General features: G+C 42.5%; 1 protein-coding gene across 1 annotated transcript in view; it reads right to left on the bottom strand.

Annotated features, from left to right (window-relative positions):
• Positions 1-22218, bottom strand: part of LOC109931871 — a 34646-nt gene extending 12428 nt beyond the window's left edge. The window contains exons 1-6 of the mRNA XM_048610387.1: positions 22203-22218; positions 14516-14610; positions 9893-9973; positions 5229-5432; positions 4317-4421; positions 61-176 (exon numbers count right to left, since the gene is read on the bottom strand). Of these exons, the coding sequence (XP_048466344.1) occupies positions 61-176; positions 4317-4421; positions 5229-5432; positions 9893-9973; positions 14516-14545 (536 nt within the window). The 5' untranslated portion in view covers positions 14546-14610; positions 22203-22218. The remainder of the gene's footprint in view (positions 1-60; positions 177-4316; positions 4422-5228; positions 5433-9892; positions 9974-14515; positions 14611-22202) is intronic.
• Between the last annotated feature and the right edge of the window lie 797 nt (positions 22219-23015).

The following is a 23015-nucleotide window of genomic DNA, read 5'->3' as shown; positions in this document are numbered from 1 at the left end:
CAGCAATTTCTGTCTTTCGTTCAGATACCCAGCATCCGCAGTTCTTCATTTAATACTAACTTTTCTCGCAAGGTTCCCTGCTCTTCCTGCTTGCTGGTTCTTGAAATATCAGCAGATTGCTGCCTACGTTGTTTCAGGGGAGGCAGGATTATTTGTTTTCTCACTGGGTATTTTAGCTGCGGAGACAAAAAAAGTTCTGAAGCTGAGGTACAATTAATCTTTACAATTGCATAAAACATGGTGTCCAGAACAGAAGTGCATCACAGCAACTCTCAACCTTTATCTAAAACCAGATGTGTTACACTGAACATTTTGTGGTGTCTATTCATCCATTTGGAGATAGCTAGCGCCGGCGCTCTGTATGGCATAATCGACAACACCTTCCAGTCACTAACCATTTTTAACTCCCCCTCCCACTCCCTGGGTGACATGTCCATCCTGGGCCTCCTTCAGTGCCACAATGACGCCACATGCAAACTGGAGGAGGAACACCTCATATTTTGCCTCTGGAGCCTACAGCCCAATGGCCTAAACATAGAGTTCACCAGTTTTAAAATCTCCCCACCCCCAGTCTCAAACCATGTCCAAACCTCCCTCTCATTCCCACCTCCTTGACCTGACACTACCTGTCCATCTTCTTTCCCCCCAGCCGCCCCACCCTTCCCACTGACCAATCTCCATTACCCCTACCTGCATGCACCTATTGCCATCCCACCTACCTTCCCTCAGCCCCACCCCTCTTCCTTCTTTTCATTTTCCAGCTCCCTTCCCCCTCCCCAGTCCTGAACAAAGTTCTAGGCCCAAAACGTCGACTTTTCTGCTCCTCCGATGCTGCCTGACCTGCTGTGCTCCTTCATTGCTACAGCTAAAATAGGCAGACATCCTTTTAGCCGTAAAAAGCAACAAAATTATTGTGCTGTAAAAATGTTTTGCATTTACCCAGCACCCAAAAGTGCTTTACACACATAGAAGTGTTCTTGAAGTATAGTTGTTACAAAGGAAATGTAGCAACTAAGTTGCAAACAGTAACACTTTTATAAACAGTAATCCAATATCACTTGGGTCATCCTTTGAAACAGTGCCATGGGGTCACTGATGTTCACTTGAGAGGACAGATGGAGCCATAGTCAAAAGGCAGCAACTTTGTCAATGCAGCACTCCTTTGGTAATGCACAGGAACTATCAGCCTGGTTTGTGTGCTAAACTCCCCATTGTGGGAGGGGGGAGCTTGGCCACAACCTTCAGGTTGAGTGTGCTCCCCACTGAACCACAATCTCCTTTCATGGTAAAGCTTGCACTAAATTAGATGTTCTAACGACAGAAACATTGTGTACATTGTACAGTTCTGTATCTCTGTTTCTCCAAATGCTATTGTAAACTGAAGTTCAGATTATTCAGAGTTTGTGCTGGAGCATGCCAGATACCAGTTTCAGAGTAATAGCTGATGAATAGTTGCTAGACAGGCACTTAGCTTCGTTTTGAAATCTTGTAAGTGCAGAGAGCTCCAGGTCTATTATCAACACCCTGTCTTTCCAAGTATGTGACAGCATTTTAATGACTGAATTCTATCTAGTGGGGGAGCTTAACAAAGTTGTAGGAGGAAAAGCCTTACTGCTTTTGAAAAGCTTACTGGTTTTTCCCTCAGGCCACCCAGGCATGCTCTGTGCATCACTCTGAATCAGTTGATTCTATGAATGCAAACATTCCCTATTAACTTCACAGAATCCCGACAGTGTGGAAATAGGCCATTCAGCCCAGCAAGTCCACAACACCCCTCCGAAGAGTATCCCACCCAGACCCACCCTCTGAACTCTACGGGCAATTTCCCACGGCCAATCCACCTAACCTGCACATCTTTGGACTGTGGGAGGAAACTGGAGCACCCGGAGAAAACCCACGCAGACACGGGGAGAACGTGCAAATTCTACACAGACAGTCGCCCGAGGGTGGAATCGAACCCGGGTCCCTGGCGCTGCTAACCGTTGAGCCATGGTGCACTTGCAAACTTAAGCAAAGAGGAATAGTTGCAGAGAACTCAATATGTCCTGGGGGCTTTGATTTTGGGAGAAGGCAGGACTATGGGTTAATCAGCAGCTTGTTTATGCCAATGGCTGCAGTAGGAAAGCCTGTCCAAATCAAAGGATGAATAGCTTTTGAAATGCTTCCTGGGAATGGAAAATGTGTGACAAGATGCAACGATGGTAAGTTGTGCCAGGTCTTAGTAGGCATCTGCATGAGCATATTAATTGAGCCTGCCTTCAGTGACCTGGGCAGATTTTCTGGCTTTGAACCAGCCTTCCCAGTGAAGCCAACCTCAGAATGCATTTTTTTCTCTGGGTCTCCCAATCTAATGGGACACCTTGAGGGCCGAAGATGTGGCAAATGTCAGATTAGACAGCTCCTACCTAAGGCAGCAAATGAAATTTTGGCCTTTATTGCTAAGGAGATGGAGTTTTAAAAGCAGGAAGGCTTGTTACAACCGTACAGGTTGTCGGTGAGGCTCACACCTGGAGTACAGTTTTGGTCCCTGTATTTAAAAAGGATTTACTGGCATTGGAGGCTGTTCAAACCAGCTTCCCTTGGCTGATTCCTGGGATGGAGAGATTGGCTTATCAAGAACAGCTAAATAGATTAGGTCTTTACTCATTAGAGTTTAGAAGAATGTGCCGTGATTCTATTGAAATGTAGAAGGTTCTGAAGAGGCTTGACAGAGTAGATGTTGAGAAGATGTTTCCACCAGCAGGGGGAATCTCAAAGTAGGGGACATAGTTACAGAATATTTAAAACTGAGAAATCAAGGGAATTTTTTTCTCCCAGAGGGTAGTGAATGTCTGGAATTCTCTATCGTGGAAAGTCGTGGAGGCTAGATCACAAAGTATTTAAACAGAAGGATTGATGTTTGAAATACGAGGGAGTTCATGGCAATGCAAGAGGATTGACCTTGTTGATGGGGTGGGCAGGCTTAAGAGGCCAAATGGCATACTCCTGTTTCTATTCCCTATGCTCTCATGGACCTTCAACCAACTAATTACGCAAGTCTACTGAAAACTCCTGCATTCATCTGGACATTAGTTCTTCCCAGTGTTGGGGGAGTTTGTAGCTGTTCAGGCCAACTCCTATTGGATATGCAGCTGGAGTCCACAAGGAGCCCACGCGATTTCTGAGCACATACACAAGAGCCATGCATTTGGGGTCTGAAATCCTGCAGACAGCCTCTTTGTTTGGATGGAGTACCAGGCAGGAGCGAGGTGCTCGTGGGGGAACATCACCTGCCTTTCTCCTGCCTTGGGCCATTTGCACATCCATGAGGATCTTCAGACAGAGACTGACCTCCCAGCTCTTTGGCTGGGCCTTGTGCTGGAAGATGTGAGGATCTCTTCAAGTGCAGCACTGGAGAACTGAGAGACTGGCTGTGTAAGATAATGATTAAGTCCCATTATGCTAAGGAATAGTATATACCATCAGTGTTGCCTGCTGACATCTGGACACGTTTGGAATTAGGACTGAACCAGCAAGATTCTAGAAATGCTTTCTCCAACCTAACTCCTACGGAGTTAACAAAAGATTCCTATTCATCGGCTTGAACATGGACCCCTACTGTACAATCTCAACACTCCTGGGATTTGTACCCTCATTTCATTATAATGCAAATTACAGTAGTTACTGTAAAAATGGACAAAATCACATTTTAAAGTTATTCACAGATATTTAGTTCTTCCACAGACCACTCACAAACCAAGCAAATGCAATTTAAGCAGCTTGGACCAGCTACCAAGAATAGAAGCTACTGACAAAATTTAAAGTGGCAACAGGAAATTAATGTAAGAGTAAACCTCTCCGCATACATTCCCCAGCTCATTCTAACAGATGTTTATTACTCAAATTACAGCAGCAATCTCAAATGCAGCAGTAAATTAAAATATAGAATGAGAAGTTGAGTGTGTGAATTTAAGTGGGGCATATACCTGTGGTGTCTATAAACACAGCCTGAGAGAATGACTATCAAAACTTCTTTCCACTAAAACCTTCAGGCAAATTCCTTTTGCTTTTGAGAGACCAAGATTAATGACCAAGCTCCTTGGCATGGAATAGCAATATTGCTTAAAAACTAGCAATGTTGAAGTGGGTCATGGTTAATGTGGATAAAGGAAATTGGAATACATACAGTCAACAATGAGTCATACTAAATGTTTTTCTGTCTGAGATGATAGAATTTAGTTCCGAGGACCATAGCGTGAAGCACTTTAGTAGAAGAGGTAGAGACAACAGTATAGACTTAATAAGATAGTTCTAAAGAATGTGAAGGGACAGAGAACCTGTTGATTCGTGTGATGAGGTCTTTGTGGGTGACGGGACGTGTGAGACAGTAGGCTAGCAAAGGATGTCAGATCTTGCACTTCATAATTGGAGATGTTGAGAGCCTGAGCAAAAGAAAGTTATTATGAATCTGTTACAAAGCTCTGATTAGGCCATTGGTATTACATCCAGTTTTCATAGATCTTAGATCATAGAACCCCTACAGTCTGGAAACAGGCCCTTCGGCCCAACAAGTCCACACCGAATCTCAGAGCATTCTATCCAGACCCACCCCGCTATAACCCACCTAATCTACATATCCCTGAATACTACAGGCAATTTAGAATGGCCAATCCACCTAGCATGCACATCTTTGGACTGTGGGAGGAAACCAGGGCACCCAGAGGAAACACACACAGACATGGGGAGAACGTGCAAACTCCACACAGACAGTCGCCAGAGGGTGGAATCGAACCCAGATCCCTGGCGCTGTGCGGCAGCAGTGCTAACCACTGAGCCACCATGCTGACCTAGATGTGATGGTCCTCAAGAGCGGGAGAGGAAGATCACTGGAATGTTTCCACGGACGAGGGGTTTTAGTAACAATATCTGGCTGGGAAAACTGGGACTGTTCTCCTCAGAGCAATGGAGATTGAGGGGTGTTTCAATAAAGGTACAAGACTATGTAAAAGTTAAACAGGGAAACATTACTCTAAATACTGTAACCAGTAATAGAAGAACTAGGATACACAGATTTGACAGGAGAATCTGAGGAAAAACAGTATCGCACAGCTTGTGGTAACCGTGTACGAGGGTGAAGGGTTGGAGGCAGTCATTGATTTCAAAAAGAAATTGCTTAGGCATGAGAAAAATAAGTTTCTTTACAACATAATACTTTCTTTGTATGATGTTGCTGTTATTACAAAAGTTACCTTGGCTGGAGGTTTGCTTAGGAAGCGCATTGGGGAGTCTTTTCCATCCAGGTCATTGAGGTCAGGAATTGGATTATTGGCAATGACAGCAGCGGCTCTCTCCTGGTTGGTCTCAGATGCTCGGCTCATTAGGCCCAGGCTGTTTCTCAAGTGCTGAACACATTTTTGAAACTGGGCTTGGTGCAGGTTCCGAAAATCCTCCTCCTGTTAAGAATGAAGGGGTGGGAAGTGGTTACTATCTGTTCAGTTTTCTGTGGATTATGCTCCCAGAAATGTAAGTGAACAGGAAAGGAGGGACAGGATGAGGCTGTTCAGCCCCTTGAACCCATTCCAACATCCCGGTTCATCGTGGCTGACCTGTATCTCATCTCTATTTAGACTAGTCTGTCCTGTATCCATTACATATCTATTGCTATCAGGATTAAGTTTTCAAATTTGAAGAAGCTCAACAGCTTTTTGATGGAGAAAATCCCAGATTTTCATTATTGAGTGAAGCAGTTCTTTGTGGACTCACCGTACAAGGACCCAATTTTGAGGCTATGCCCCTTTATGTGAACTCTCTATCCGAAAGAATTTTTTTTTTTGCTAACAAGTGAGCTGCTCTATTAACCTTTACTATTTCCATTAGCTCACAGTGGACATTTCTGCACTTGAGGGACTGCAAAATTAGTCTCTCTAACCTGTTATCATAACTCAACCCTTGTAGTGCTGGTTCAGTCCAGTAAATTAGTGCTAATCCCCCAAAGGTGACAGTCTTCTCAGTCAATTCAGTGAACAAAACACTGTTTTCAGACTAAGATTAAAGGGCTTCTGACCATCGTCTGATCTCCTGCATCATCTGGTAGTTGATTTAACAATAACCTGCAAAACTCTTCAGCCTGTAGTGAAGGCTGATCATTTGTCTGAAGTATCTGCAGTGATTACACAATGAACACAATTATACCCTTGTCATAAGGTAAGAGGAGAAGAGAAAAATGTACTCTTTGGAATTTGGCACATTCTTGAGATGCTTATTTTGCTTTCGCTGCCAGTTCTTGGAATCACAGAGTACAGCTGAAGACCGTCTCAATACATCATGCCTGTGTGAGCCAGTTAAGTTAGTAAACGATATCAGATCTTGCACTTCATAATTAGAAGTATCGAGTGCCTGAGTGCAAGGAAGTTATTATGAACCTTTTACGAACCTTTTACGAAGATCTGATCAGGCCACTAGTTTTACATTCAGTTTTGATCAACACACTTTGGGAAGAATGTAAGGGTCTTCAAGAGGGTGAGGGGTAGATTTACTGGAATGTTTCCATAGAGGAAGGGTTTTAGCAACAATATTTGACTGGAGAAACCAGGCTCATTCTCCTCCGCGCAATGGAGATTGAGAGGTTTGAGAGAGCTTTCTTGGAGATTGCTCTCCAGTTACTTTCCCTGTAATTGGCAAAGCAAATGGAGTGGAAGGTATTTATCCAATTTTCCTTTGAATGTGACTCTTATTCTGGTGGCAGTCTTGGAGGAGGTTAATTAATACAGAGAATTGGCTTGGGTCCAAGGTCTTCTGGAGGTAACTGTTTACACTCTATGAGCTGTTGAAGCAAGCACAAGGCCTAGACTGTTCAGGTCTGTCTAGAAAGCCTCCATCATCATGTGATCTCTTACATCACAACTGAGGTCACATTATTTATATGTTCAAGTATTAACCATTTACTCTGCATGTCCCAGCAAATTGGCCCAAATTTTCCAATGTGGGTTGGAATCTCTGTTTCTGATCCAGGTTAGACAAGAATATATTTTCTACTCTATGATGTTTTTGGGCACAACTTCTAATGCAGGACTCACTTCACCAGCCACTGCCCAGCAAACCACACGGGCAGCATCAGAGCTAATCTACACAGATGCCATACCCCATTTCTAAATCAATAGCTGCCATGTTTTAAATAAACACAGTTCCAAATGCTTCTTTGACAAGCTACAGAAAGAAGGCTAATGTGTGCGGTAGGTGGATATGAGGGTAAGACGGATGGGTACATAAGGGGAGAAGGTGGCAGGGCAATGAATTCTTGAGTGGGGTGACAAGTGGCCAGGTAATGGCGTAAGGTAAGTTACCAAGTGAGTGAGGGGGTGTGGTATCAGGTTCATGAATGTGGAGGTGGGATAACAGGTAGACGGGTGAATTGTAGGATAGCAAGAGGATAGATGGGGCACAGGGGGGCGGGGGGGGGGTTGGGTTGGGTTGGGCAGCAGGTGAGTTAAGGAGGCAAGTTGTCAGCTGGCTAAGGAAGAGGGTAGGGAACCAGATGGGTAAGGTGGTAGGTTGCCAGGCGAGTGAAGGGACACGGTGTTAAGTATGTGAATCAGCAGGTAGGACGGGTGAGAGGAAGGGTGAAATGAGTCAGGGGATGGGGTGGCAGGTGGGTAAGGAGTAAGGGTGGTAGGTGGAACAGCAAGCAGGTTGGCAGGTGGGTAAGGTAACAGATGCATGGGTGCGGTGATGCACGTGAATACTGTGAGTTCGTTATCTTGAGGGTGCAGTCATGTGTCGGGGTGGAGTATGTGTTGAAGAAGGGGTATGGGTGGCATCGTGGCAGGGGTGGGATCAAGTTAGGTGCTTGAGGTAGGTTAGGGGGTGGTCAGTGTGCGTGATTAAGGGTCCGGGTGCAGTTTTATGGCTGTCTGAGAGTCTGAGAAGGTTTTAATTCCTCTAACATTTCCTGCCCAACTGTTATGGTAAGTCAGAACCCTCCACAGTCTCGGACTGCAGGCTTCTTCCACAGATTTGCAGACATCCCAGCAATTATTGTGTAGCCAGTGTGTAGGGACCTCAAGGCATCTGACATTGGTCTGTCATTGGTCTGTCAGGGTACGTCTGGTCTCCAACGATATGGAAGACCAGATGACCTGGGTAAATGAGTTTCTACAATCTTTACAATTGAACCTGCCCTCAGCATCCTTTTGGGCAGTGGATGGAAACTGACTGAGGAAGTGAGGTCATTCCAATCCCCTAAGTAATTGTGAATAATTCTATAATGAGTGGCATATTCAACTCAAAAATGAAAATCCTATAACTGTGCACTCACATGAAAGGAGCACAGACAATAAAGTATTTAGTTCTCCTGCTTTCCTCTGCACTGTTAATAATAAGCCAATTCAGTTACAACACCGTTATCAGATTGCATAGTGTGTTCCCACAAGTAGAAGGACTTACTCCCATGTTCAGTACTGTCCAGCATTCAGCTCTCATGGAGACTGGCATCTGATACAGATTGTTCTATAACTTTCAGACAGCACATTTCTCAGCTCCCTGTACATTCCATTCAAATGAGATCTTACAGAGCAGTCTTTCTGAATGTAACAAGGTACCTCTTTAGCACAGGTGTGAGATGTATAGGTATGGAAATTATGGCTGTGTAGTGATAATGTTATTACTAATAATAACCAGTTTAAATACCTGGGAGCTTGGGTTCAATGACCACCAATTTAATTTATTAAGCATGACTCAGTAACAATGACAGCTATTACTGATTCATGTAAAAATCCATCTGGTTAATTAATGTCTTTTTTCCAGAATTCTGACGGGAAAAAGAAGTTCTGAAGAAGAGTCATACCAGACTCAAAATGTTAACTGTTTTTCTCTCTCTCTCTCCGTTGATGCTGCCGGACCTGCTGTGTTTCTGCAACATTCTCTGTGTTTATTTGTGAAAGAACCTCAAACCCGCTGGACAACTGCACAGACTGAGACTCCTGTGCTCCTGCGCTCTGGCTCCCTTTACTTGCATCCCTCACAGTCATACTCTCCAGTTCCTAAACACTGGCCAGATTAGATGACTTAACTGTTAAGCGGCGTCACTGCCTCCTGGTACAAAGAATCCAGGGAACATTCTCCCTCCCTGATGCATTGTAGTGTCGCTGGCTCAGCCTCTAGCTCAAACTCTGAGCTGAAGCCGTTCAACCTTCAAACACTGTCCATACATGTGTTTGCCTTGGACCAAACTATATTTGTTGCAAATGCTGTGGCCCACAAGCCTATGGTGAAACGTTTGATATCCCCAGTGTGTCACCATCTTAATCAGTTGGACCATCCAAGATTTGGTTTTGCAACAGCATCGCAACAGTATGGAATTCTGAGATATATGTAATAGGAAGGCTAGGGCTCCTTGGCGAGTCAAACACAAGGAGACTATATTATTAGTTCCATATGCTCACTAGTATTTTTTCCTTTTCTTTCTCTCTCCCTTGATGCAGGGTTTCATACACCCTGCATCCTTATGGTTAAACCTTCAGATTGACTGTGAGAGAACTGTACAGTGTCAGAGGAACCAACCAGCTGAACGTGATGCTGGTATCAGTTAATTTCCACTGATGTGCTACACTTTGATGTTGATTATTATTCTCATGGTGGGAAGTAGAAAGATTGTCCTAGCCACTGGTGTCAAAAGTAGCTCAATACAGCCACCCTTTTGAGAACAACCGATTCAATTCAAAAGTGTAATTAAACCTTATTCCTGACTAATTTATGCAGTTCACTGTCACTGGATGCTTACTTGTTATCAGTGAAATGCCGCAAGCTTGCCTTTAGGAAACTGATGATTCCTAAAGGCAACAGGTTACTTGCCTAACAGTAAAGACTGATGAGGGAAATAACAATGCAAATGAACAAAGAATTTTTAATCACTGACCCAATCATCACTTAAGCAGTTGAGGTTTTGATGTGCATCCTGTTTTATCCGAAGGTCTCTTGTGTAGATGCTGAATGCAGACTAGTCAATACAATAAAATAAAATAATAATGTTAATAACTTCAATAGAACAGAATCTTCTATAAACTACGAGGTTAACATTATGCTGTTGTCTTTCACATACAATCAATTTATTTATATTTTCCTTTCTTTTCATTTTCCATTTTTCCTCAGCAAGTGGCTTCTTTCTGGTACTTATCAAGCGTTCCCTCTCAGTGTTAATTTATACAGCAAGAATGGAGTTTGAACAAGGTATTAGGCAGCTACCATCCTCCAGCGAACTAAGCCACCGCATCACAAGGACTGCAGTAGATCAAGAAGAACCATCACCACCATTTCAGTGCAATAATGGCTGTGTAATAAATGTGACTTTGCCAAGAATGTCCTTTCTAGATGTTTTAAACTGCCTTTAGGGAAGCAGAAACAAGACAAAGAAAAAAAGTAAACTTGATATCTTCACATATTATACATGTGCCAACTCTCTTTCTGATTATTTGAATGGAACACTCTTAACAGTCCATTCTTTTAGGACTGCTATTTTCAGCTTCACTGAGCTCACACAGCCTCTCATTGTTCCAAGCTCTTTTGTAATAAATGGGAAACACACACCTAGGAAGGAGCAGTGTGCCAAGGGCCTTCCGATAATAATGTTTGCTTCAGCCATTAAGCAGCCACAAGAACCGTTGGGACAAGTTGGTTTCTACAAGTCGAGTCACGAGCTACTTAATGATAAGTGAACTTCATATTGAGTGTTTTGTGTTTGCCCTACTGGAGCCAGATTCAGCAAGGTATGTACTGTTTCACAATATCATACTCCAACTGTGGCTGATCAAAGCTTGTGGTGCAATGGGGTGTAACCCTGTCTCTGAGCCAGAGACTCCAGGAATGAGTCCTATCCCATAACTCGGTGGCCAACAAAGATGTGTACATAACATGGCCAAACATACTGAGCATCAACCTGCAAATCTTTCCAACACACGTCAAGGGCAGGTGGCAACAGCGGCAGTGATTTGTGGTCAGTCATGTGACGTAAATAAGTTGGGACTCCTGGTCTCTTGATTCATAGCGCTAGGCTACTACATGCATGGGAACGTATATGTTGCCACAGCAACTCAGACTCTGAGTGAACTGTAACAGACCATCCAATGTTTTCATTAATTCTTAGGAATAACATCACATCATTTCACCCAATGTTATACGTTTCTGGATTAAACAATAGGGAATTGGGAGGGGCAGCTAGTTTATTTTTTTCAAATCAAGAACAGAAATTGCTGGAAAACCTCAGCAGGTCTGACAGCATCTGTGGAGAGATATCAGAGTTAACATTTCGGATCTGGTGACCCTTCCTCAGAACAGTTCTGAGGAAGGGTCACTCAACCTGAAAGATTAACTCTGATTTCTCTCCACAGATGCTATGAGACCTGCTGAGCTTTTCCAGCAATTTTGACTTCTGTTTCTGTTTTAGAGCATCCACAGTTCTTGCGGATTTTATTTAGTTTTTTTGGTAAAAAAAAGTTATTCATTCATGGGATGTGGGCATCCATTGACGTTCATTGCCTATCCCTAACTGCCCAGAAAGCAGTTAAGGGTCAACCGCATGACAGTTGGTCTGGGATTCACATGTCAGCCAGACCAGCTAAGGATGCCAGTTTCTTCCCCTAACAGGCATTAGTGAACTAGATTTTTTGTTTAGTTTTCAGAGACTTGGCGGAAATGAGTGCTGGGCCTGGCAAATTCCCACCAGGGACAGCATGTGGGGTATGAGGAACAGGGTACTGAGTTAGAGGATAAGCCACGGTCATACGAGACGGAAGATCAGGCTCAAAAGGGCCGAATGGCCTACTCCTGCTCGTATTTGCTATGTCAGTTTTCTGATGGCATTTTTCCAGTGGCAGTGATAGGAAACCAATTAAAACATGACTGATTAACTCACAGGAGCCAAACATACAGTGGGAGAACCTAATGGCTTGAGACCTACTTGACATGGGACACTCGTTTGCCTAAAACTAGACCAAAACAGTCAATACTAGGCATAGACCTATCCTTGCAGCAGTCTCTCAAAGAATGCATCTCAAACAGCATCCTCATCTCTCTCCTCTCTTGCATTAGAGACTCTCATATCCCAGTAACTGCAGCTGGATTCCCATTGAAGCTACAGTCAAGGCTCCTGGCATTCCTCATATTCTAACTCTTGGTTTTCCCTTCAGCCTTCTGAGCCAGCATCTCATCCCTAACTGTGAGGTGATGATGGAGGTGTTGTGCTGATTGGCTGCCTGCCGTACACCATCAAGACAGGAGCCAGGGCTGAGGAAGTGAGCAGAGGTGAGGAACCAGAAACAGCTGGGTGAATATTTTCAACGTGGAGAAAATTCAGCCCAAATTAGCATTCAGTTCTTCAAGTTTGACATTGATATTTCCAACTCTGGGAATTGTAGGTGGAAGCCAAAAAAGTGAATGGAAGAAAACTCAGGATTCAAAGGACACAGATCCAAAGTGATTGGTTAAGAAAAAGAAAATAGTAAAATATGCATTCTACATTGAGTTGTCGGGATCTAGGACATTGTTTGAAAGGGTAGTGAGGCAGATTCAACAATAATTTTCAAAAGGGAGTTGGCTAAAGAAAGAAAAAGAAGAAAAAAGGCTAATTAGTTTGCTCTTTCAAAGAACTGGCAGAGGTGAGATGGACCAAAAGCCCTCATCCTGTATCATTATATGATTTTATTTGACAGAATTTGATTTTTGTCTCATTCCGGGAATCACCGGAATTTCTCCAAGACTCTTGAAGATAATATTCTTAAATGCGTTCAATTGTTCTTGTCTGTGCATAGAGCTGAGATATGGAAACAAACAGAAAAGCGATTATGAACAGCAAAACAAGATGAAACATGATATGGGAGCATTGGATCGGAGATGCAGTTCAATAAGTCTTAAAAATATTTATCTTCATTTTCCCCACTTTATTCCAACTTTACGTTGGCATCTGTGTTGACATTGTCATTGGTTTAAGAAAATAAATGGCTTTAATCTTGCTGAAGAGACATATTACCAAAGCTTATCACCTTGCCCTCAAAAGAAGAAATGCAAGAGTGACAAATTTCAAATGATCATGTTGTAGGAGAGAAAGGGCGCTGACTGATTGGCAAGTTGACTCTAATTGGTAATGTGTAATGCTCTGAAAGCTCCCAGATAATTCATAGAAAGCACGAGGCTTGAATATTCTATTTATTTGGAGTGTTTGGGTCCCTGTGTATGAAGGTGTTCTCTTTCTATCAAATGTAAGTGAGCCATTTCATGAGCTCAGCTGATTGTATTAAATACATAATGAATAAATATATACATAAAATTGATATAGAGTTACAGATGGCTTTGTTCAGTGGCAACTTGGGATTTCCCCTCAAATTGAGCTTCAAATCTCGGCAAACTCACATTTGGGAGACGTACAAGGTGCATCCCAAAGAAATACGGATGGGTAGAAAATTAGAATTAAGCTAATCCTGCCCCACGATATAACTCTTCACCTGAGAAGCTCGGTCAAAAATTTTATGGTTAAATGGTTTGTGAATCAAAGGAAGGAATGGAAAAATGGTTGATTTTTAACCTGCTGTTTTCCAGACAGGTCCATGCGTTATTGGAGGACAGTCATAGGCAGTGTTCCCTTATATATTATATATAAAGCATCAATGCTTAAAACACAACTTAAGTTTCTCTTGGGTTGAATTTTTTCAAAGAATCACAGAAGAAATCGAGAGAGGATATGGCAGAGCCTTACAAGTTTTTGTAGCAAATTTCCAAAAGGCATTTGACAAAGTCCTGCATGAAATTCCAAGCAATGGAGATTCAGATTGAATTTTGGAAAGAGATACATATTTGACTGGAAGGGCACTCTGCAGTCAGTAGAAATCTGTGGAGCTCGGTGTGGTATCGGTTTGTAGGGGTGTGGTTCGCTGAGTGGGAGTGCCTTAGGCATCAACATTGAGAGTTTTTAAACACACTAATAAAAGCATTCAGAACTTCAGTGCATGTTTGTCAAATATTGTGAATAATATTTAAGGAGGAGCACCTGCATCACAGTTAACAGCTCAGGAACTGTAATATTAGGTGGATAATTCACGCAAGTGGACAGAAATGTTTGCATGGACAAGTGCACCTAGGAATTAATACAGTGCAGTGAGTACTTTGTGGATAGACTAATCATTGAAGATGCAGGTAAAAGATTTTTTCCACTTGCATGAAGAAGTGCTTCCTGGCATCAGCCCTAAATGGTATCGTTTTAATTTTCAGTTATGAATTATGCCGGTGCAAAATTTGCACCTTCTTAGATCCAATGTAAGAAAACACCAAAGTGTGAATTCTTTGACTTTGGACAGTGTCCAAATGCTGACAGCTTCTGCTACGTCACTGCTGTGTTTTCTGCTCTTTCAGTGCATTTATTTCTAAAACCTGAACTGCGTTAAGGACACATTCAAAGCACTTCAGAAAAGACCACGTCAACAGCAACAAATGATACATTAGTAACAAAGCTCCTCAAGAATCAACCTGAAATGACCACTGTGAACATACATACTTTGAACGCCTTGGACATTTGTGCATCCATCTGTGCGACCTTGGCTTCAGAATTTTCCCGGAGCAGTTTCCACAATTCTGCTGAGCCAGGGTGACCTGTGGGGAATAACCCAGGAGGTTAACTGGTTAAGAAAGGATCAAAGAACAAAGGGAGGCAGATGTCTGGGATCGTGTATCATTTGCGAATGTAGCAGAACCTCAGCAAAATGGTGCGTGGAAACTGATTTGCTTCAGAACAATGGTCACAATTTCAGGATACATAGAATATAGAACAGTACAGCACAGGAACAGGCCCTTCGGCCCAGCATGTCTGTGCCAGCCATACTCTCAACTAATCCCATCACATGATCAACTATTTCAGACTGAGGTGAGGTGGAATTTCTTCACTTAAAGGGTGGTGAACCTATGGAATTGTCTACCATGGAAGGCTGTGGAGGCAAAGTCACTGAATACGTTCGAGAGAGAAATAGGTAGATTTCTAGAGGCAAAGGTTTCAAGGGATGTGTGTAGAGCACAGGAGCATGGTGCTGAGACAGAGGATCAGCTATGATCACGTTGAACAGCTGATTCTTTATTCTATTTTCTATGTTCCTATGTTAATGTTCTGCTCATTCCATGAATGTGAATGACTGCCTTTTCATATTGTAAACCCAGCCTCAGTTTGAGAAATGCAGCACCTGAGAAAACCAATGGCAGACCAGAAACCTCAAAAGAGCAGGGAACATAGAATTGGCGATGAAAACCCTGTGACATGTAGCTATGGTAGGTACAAACTTGTGTGGTGGAAATAAACGCCAACATTGGGGATTTTAATTTATTTTTCCTATAGCTGTAGCTCTGCCTCTGCACCAGTAATTTGTAGGTTGAAGTCCAACTCCAAGACTGGAGCACAAAACTCAAGCAGACTCACTGGTGTAGCAGTGAGGTACTGCTGCTCTGTTGAAAATGCCCTCTTTCAAATAAAATGTTGAACAAAGGCCTTATCTGCTTTAGATCCCACGGTACTAATTTAAAGACGAGCAGGGGAATTATTCCTGATGTCCAAACTCTCATTTATTCCTCAATCACCACCAGACCATTCAGTCATTATCACACTGCTGTTTGTGGGAGCGGGCTGTGTGTACATTAGCTGCTACATTTCCCACATTGCAACGGTGACCCCACTTCAAAATGTCATTGGCTCTAAAGAACACAGGGATAGCCGGAGGTCATGAAAGGTATTGTATATACCCAAGGCTTACATTTTCTAATAACTGGACCAGGAGTCCATCCTGTCATTCAAATGGTTTATTTGTATCTAAACTTCAATTTTCCCACCATTGGTCCATATCACATTGATATCCTTACTGAACAAAAGTCTTAGCTTAGAATACTCAGTTATGCCCAACACCCTCAACAAGATAATTCCTGGTTTCTACTACCTTTGATGGCACTGTTAGGGTCAATTTCTGGGATATGGTCTGCATCAGTATTTGAGAGGGCAAATGAATTAACCCACAATGGTGCTTAGCAGAATCCCCTTCCTTACTCTTAAAAGCTTATGGATCAGTAATATCTTGTCAATGTTCCACGGTTAGTTTCCATGGGAGGTCAGTTTCTGGTGACCCTGTGCTTCCAGACCACTCCCTTGGCTGTTCATTTTTACAAGGTTGATGATTTTGGATGCTCCTATGATTGGTATAACCCTCCTGTGACTGCTGGCTTCCTGCGATGACACTTTGAGTTCCCTACGATCATTGCTCCAGATCTGGCCCAGTGAACACGATTTTTAAACAGAATCTGTACACTGCAAGAGGCCCCTAACTTTGCTGCCGATAATTTTTCTTGTTGCCACCAAGCTCAGGTTCTGCAAGTCCCTGCTGTATTCAAATTACCTCATTAAACACCATTATGATTCAACTGTGTTTGTCATCTGATACATCATATGTCATTACTGTATAAAAGTTGGATCTTTGAATGTGACGCAAGTTACAATTGCATATCACAACTCTGCTCCTGGCACAGTTTGGCTCCTGACACGCAATGCACTTGAAGCAAAAATCATCATTCCATTTTGATGAACAATGCACTACCTTTCAGAACAATAGGAGTTTCTGTCCTGGACAGGATGACAGTCCATAATCTCTGGTTTACAGTCATGAGTACAGGCAACGTACAGGAACCAACCTCTGTGCTGGTCAATTTTTATATTTGTTGTATGGTGTTACATCCACATCCATGAGTCTGGGTTCAAACAGACTGGTTGAAAAGAAAGCAAAGTCAAGAACTGTTTTCAGGCTAGGGTTTCTGTGTAATACTGTTTATTACATATTGGGATGAAACATGGTAATCGAAGACATACCGGGCTCCAACCATACTTTACCTTATTGAAAAACTATTCCATAAGCTCTATTGCCTGGTGCTGGTTGGTCCACTCCACATGTTTCTCCCTTTCTTTCTTAACTCTGCCCACTCTGTGCTATTTATGCCCAGTGAGCAGATGAGTGGCACCATCACAGTGTTGCCTCAGAGTCCAAAAGCTCTTGCACAACACTTGACAACTTTGCGTTTTCCTTCAGTGAATATTCATAATGAATGTCTTCCTGTATTTTCTGATACTGTCCACTTCAGGTTTGAATGGTGTCTTCCCAGGAGCCAGGGAGAACATTCGGCCATTTTAAACATAGATTAAAGCTCCCTGTATACCTGTTACAGCTGGCACTTTACTCTGCAGCCACTCATCAACCAGCCTTAAGTTGCCGACCCACCTGAGCGGCGCTCTCTATGAAAAGCTTTGAAGAAGATGATTTACATTCATTCAGCGCCTACGCAAAATCAGGACGTCTCATATACTCCACATTCTAAGGCCAAAATAGAAAATCTTTCAGGGCAGGACTTTTTTGGATAGTGGGATTGCTCACTCTGCCAGCTAAAATGCCAGACCCCACGTTTACCTCTCCAGGGGTTAGCAGGAGGTGGAAATTCTGCCCTTCACTTAGGAGGACGTCTTCTTGAAAAAGCTACAGGCCCCTCTGATTGGTTGTCAGCCAAGGAGCACAGATTTGGAGTCAGGATAGAATGAGGTCCGGGCGATTGAGGAGAGGGGCACTGGACCAGGAAGGAGAGATGTTCCCTGGGCAAAGTGCCAGTGACGAAAATGTCTACCCACCTCTTCCCCACCTTACGACCCACCAAGCTTCACTTTGTCTGAGAACTCCTCCCACTGGCCTCAAAATTGCAGCCCTCGGTCTCACCCACCCCATTCCCCACAAAGTTGCAGACAGTTCAGGGTCAGGTGTTGGGAATGCCATCCAGGGATTTCATGTGTTTTCCTCTGGCCAACTTGTTCAAGAGTGCAGGAGGACATGCCAGGAGCAGCACCAGGCATACCTAAAGATGAAGTGTCAACCTGGTGAAGTTACAAAACAGGACTACTTGGCTGTCAGACACTATAAGCGAGTTATAGACAGAGCTAAGTTATCCTACAAACAACAAATAGGATCTAAGCTCTGCAGTTCTGCCACATCCAATTGTGAATCGTGGTGGACATTAAACAACTCGTTAGAGGAGAAGACTCCATAAATATCCCCATCCTCAGTGATGGGAAAGTCCAGTACAACAATGCAAAAGATAGGGTGAAGCATTCACAACAAACATAAGACAAAGGGCATCATAAGACAGCATCAGTGACTAACTTGCTCCAGTATCTTTCAATCTCCTTTTTGGTTTATCTTATTGATTTTAAGCAGAAGGAAATAACTTCCCTTTTGTGATAAAACACTCAGAATCTGCAGTAGGTTTCTTCTCTGCAATCCTAAGTTTTACTTGATAAGTTTTAGACATGTGTTCGTAATAGGGAGGCGATGGCCTAGTGGTATTATCAAATGAACTGTTAATGCAAAAACCCAGGTAATATTCTGGGGACCTGGGCTTGAATCCTGCCTTGTAGATAGTGGAATTTGAATTCAATGAAAATCTGGAATTAAGTATCTAATGATGACCATGAAACTGTTGTTGATCGTCGGAGGGAAACACCCATCTGATTCACTAATGTCCTTAAAGGACAAAGAGTGTTCTTCTTTGAATGTTTCCTGTTCTGAACATTGTTTTTCTAATGAACTGGCAGATAGCCATAGATGTATTTGACAACACACTCCATAACATGAAGATCCACACGACATCCATCAAACTACCATCTCAAATGAGGTAAAATATGTTTTCATTCCATCTTCATTAAACGTAGGCACTAAACATGGATTCTTAATTAAATCAAATCCTTCAGTGGAAGGAGAATCCTCATCCTAGCTCCCATCCCTTCTTTCTTTATTCTAGACTTTTCTTTGACCAACTCATGGTGTCTACATTTCTTATCTCTTTAGAATTAAAGTTTTCTAAAAATTCCATCTCTTTTCCATTCGTCTCTGCTATTCTTTCTCCCCAATTTCCATTATCTTCCATTTTTTTGTTTTCTCAATTTCCATCTTCCTCTTTTTATCTCCCTTTCAAGTTTTCTTAACTCTATGGCCTTAGTCTCACTGACTGTCTGTCCTCCAATTCAAGTCCCTTCATTTCTAGCTGTATCCCAGCTAAATAAAAACCAAAAGAACTGCGGATGCTGTAAATCAGGAACAAAAACAAAGTTGCTGGAAAAGCTCAGCAGGTCTGGCAGCATCTGTGGAGGAGAAAACAGAGTTAACGTTTCGGGTCCAGTGACCCTTCCTCAGAACTAATGGTGGCTGGGAAAACGTCAGTTTATATGCAGAAAATAGGGAGGTGGCTGGGGTAGGGAGTAAACGATAGGATAGAGCTCAAAGAGACAGAAAGACAGTTGGACAGACAAAGGAGTTGCTAATGATCAGGCTGGGAGGGCGAGTAGTTGTTAATGGGGACCGTTAGTGACTAACAACAGGGGGTGTGTAGTGGCAGGCTATGTGGTAACAAGGCCTGGTGTGTGGGGTGGGGGGCTGGGACATGGGAGAGTTTAGGCCCTAAAATTATTGAACTCAGTATTGAGTCCGGAGGGCTGTAGGGTCCCCAAGTAGAAAATGAGGTGTTGTTCCTCCAGCTTGCGCTGGGCTTCACTGGGACACTGTAGCAAGCTGGAGACAGAGATGTTGGCCAGAGAGCAAGGTGGTGCATTGAAGTGGCAGGCAACAGGTAGCTCAGGGTCTTTTCTGCGAGCAGAACGTAGATGCTCTGCAAAGCGGTCGTTTCCCCAATGTAGAGGAGACCACATTGTGAGCAGCGAATGCAGTAGACTAGATTCTTGGACCGAAACGTCAGCCTTTCTGCTCCTATGATGCTGCTTGGCCTGCTGTGTTCATCCAGCTCTGCACCTTGTTGTCTCGGATTCTCCAGCATCTGCAGTTCCTACTATCTCTGATTTAATTGATCTTTCTTTTATTTTAAAGAGGTAATCTCTCACTGAAACACAATCAATGTTCCAGATTTGGTTTTAACAATAAAATAGAAGTTTATTATGCACAAAAAATGAATATGAAATAGAAATACACAATAAAAATATAATCTCATTAATCCCAAAAGCACTCCCTTTAATTCACATAAAAGAACATTGCCCTCTCTATCACACCTATTGGGCTTAATATAACTGTGCCTTAAATTCCTAATTTTGAGAATCTGGTATTTCTTCCTGGAACCTTCGTATAACTGAACTTGAGCATTTTTGGCTTCAAATAACCCATTGGGTTCTTAACCAAACACTTCTGCTCTGGAACTTTTGTTTAACTCCTGACACTGAGGTACCTTAATTTTAACAATTGCAAATTATCTTCTCCCTTTTTCAGGAGCAACTTCTTTATACTTCCAGATTCAAACAAGAACTGTGGTGAACAGTCCAAACTGAAACTAAAGAAACTTTCTTCCCTCAAGCTATGCTTAAACAGAAGAAGAAACAATCCTCAACTTTCAAAACTGGAGCCTAACTCATAACATTTTATTTTGCTCACTGGTAAAATTCCCCAATGTCAAAAATCCATGACTCTTCAGAAAGTCTTTGTTCACACTTTGTTTTAAAATAAATCACCATGGTTACAGAAACACTTACAATTAAACATAAAAACTTCTTCAGACACAAAGAATACCCTTGTGGCACAAATTCAAATTCAAAAATTCAAAGTTAAATTATATTAAAATATACAGAAATCGCAGACCTTACATCACATGAAGGAGTGTAAATAAGTGCCAACCTCTCAAGAAGTTAAGAATTGCTAAAAACTACACCTGAGAAAATGTTTTTTTTTCTGAATGAGACTGCTTTTCTGATTAGAGTGAAGTCTGTCATGCAGAACTTCGTGTGATAGAACTTCATTTTATCTCCTGTGTGCACAGGTATATGGGGATAATAGCAGCTTTGTATGGTTGGTGAAGAGGGAAAAGGTTGATGTAGGCCAGTCAGCACAAAGTTGGCATAGGGGTAAGAGGGGTTATATGGGAATGGGTGGGTGGCATTCGGTGGAATGGGTTGGCATGCCTGAGGCATGGGAAGTGTGTATTAACGGAGGTGTGAAGGGTGAGGGCTACAGGAATGTTTTATATGTTATTGTTTTATTTTAAGTTTCGGACACAGTACTAGGGTCCAATGGGCAGGTTTTTTGCCCAGACCACCTCAGGAACTGGCAGCATCTCAGCTCTTTGCGGGTGCATGACCTGATTTCCAATCCAATCCCACACCCCCCCACAGCTGAAAATGGAAAGTGCTGGTGGCCTTTTCTTAAAGGTTGGCATCCAGGAGTTGGGATTTCTCCTGTTTGTATGCACCCACTCCAAAAACAAAAAAATCACAATTTTAATCTCTGCATCTCAATGCACCATCAGGAAATCGAGATTTCCCATCCCAACTAATTCATTCATCTACACATCATGTTTCCTGCCCTTCTAGGCTCCTTAAATTCCATCTCCTCCAATAGTGTTGACACCCCCAGCTCTTGGCTACTCACATAGCTACTTTCTGTAGCCATGGTGATTTATTTTAAAACAGTGTAGAGAAAGACTTGAGGTGTCATGGATTTTTGATGACAGTGGGGAATTTTACCAGTGAACAAAATGCACAGTACTAAGAGTTCATACATTAAACAGAATGGGCAAGAGCAGAGATAGTCTAGTCAACAGAACAAGAGCAGAGAGTTTATTCTACAGAACAAGTGCGGAGGGAGTCCATTCAATAGCATGAGAGCGGAGTTAGAGTCCATTCAACAACGTATGTTCAATAGCAGGAATGCAGAGAGACTCATTCAACAGGAGTAAGGAGAATACATTAATCAGATGGAGAATTCATAAACAGGTTGCTGGGCTGGGGCCAAGCTGGATTTAGGATTGAGCTGGAATTAGGAACTGGAATGGGGTTGAAGCTGTGGCTGAGTCTGAAATGATAAAATCAAAAATGATGTCACAGGGAAACAAAAGGGATTGATGGGTAGGTATTTTTGTTCACCTATCTTTCGAAATGAACGTAGTTGGAATATTATACTTGTGTTGGCGAAGTTTCTTGCTATAATAACATTTACTGGGTAAAAGGGTGCTATTTATAAACCATTTATGTAAAAGTAGTAAGTTAACAAATGGAAAGGATGGCAGGGCAGGTAATGTGTTGTGACCACAGTATGTGAGTGCTTCTGGATACCAGGAAGACAGTCTTATCTTTAAATACTTTGCTTCTTCCTATCACAGTTTTGGCCACAGATGGTCCTTACCTCCACACTTCTGCAGGACGAGTTGAACACATTTGGCAGCGTGATCACTTATTCCTTCTTTAGAGGCAAACCCAACCCCAGAACCTCTGCAGAAAACCACATTTCAATTTGTAAAAATACTATTCCTCAATGATTCTCGAGGTTTTTTTTATTTCTTAAACTCCAACTGCTACCAATAAATTTCATGTAATAACTGAACAAAGGTGATCTGGCTTAAGTGTCTCAAATGCCTGTAGTCACAGCTAGAGTACCAGCCCAGGAACAAGTTCTCTGTGCTGTCTCCTTGGCATCCATAACCAGCAGTAGCCAGAGGGATATTGCATCAGAGGCATGCTGGTTATGATACAGAGACGTTGCTTCCACTAGCTGGGGAATCTAGGCCAAGGCTAAGAGGCCAAACATTTGGGACTGAGATGAGGAGAACTTTCTTCGCTTAAAGAGACAGTGAATCTTTGAAGTTCTCTAGCCTAGAGGGCTGTGGATGTACCAATATTGAAAACAATTAAGGCTGAAACAGATAGATTTTTGGTATCTTGGTAAATGAATGGATATGGTAAGTGGATGAGAAGGAGAAGTTGAAACCAAAGATCATTGCGTTGAATGGGAAAGCAGGCTCGATGGGCTGAATGGTATCCAGCACTTAATTTGTATCTTCTGACGTCATTGAACTGGACTGATGGTACAGAGATGGAAATTAAATCTCATCAAAAGGATTTAAAAAATTCAATTGATTAATTGTTTGGAATAATAACGAATATCAATAATGTTGACCATGAAATTAAAAGATTGCTATAAAAATCAAATGTCATTCAC

This window comes from Rhincodon typus, chromosome 22 (assembly GCF_021869965.1).
Source record: "Rhincodon typus isolate 14 chromosome 22, sRhiTyp1.1, whole genome shotgun sequence".
In the NCBI taxonomy this organism is placed as follows: domain Eukaryota; kingdom Metazoa; phylum Chordata; class Chondrichthyes; order Orectolobiformes; family Rhincodontidae; genus Rhincodon; species Rhincodon typus.
The sequence above is the reverse complement of the archived record's forward strand: the minus strand, read 5'-3'. Positions and strand labels throughout refer to the sequence as shown.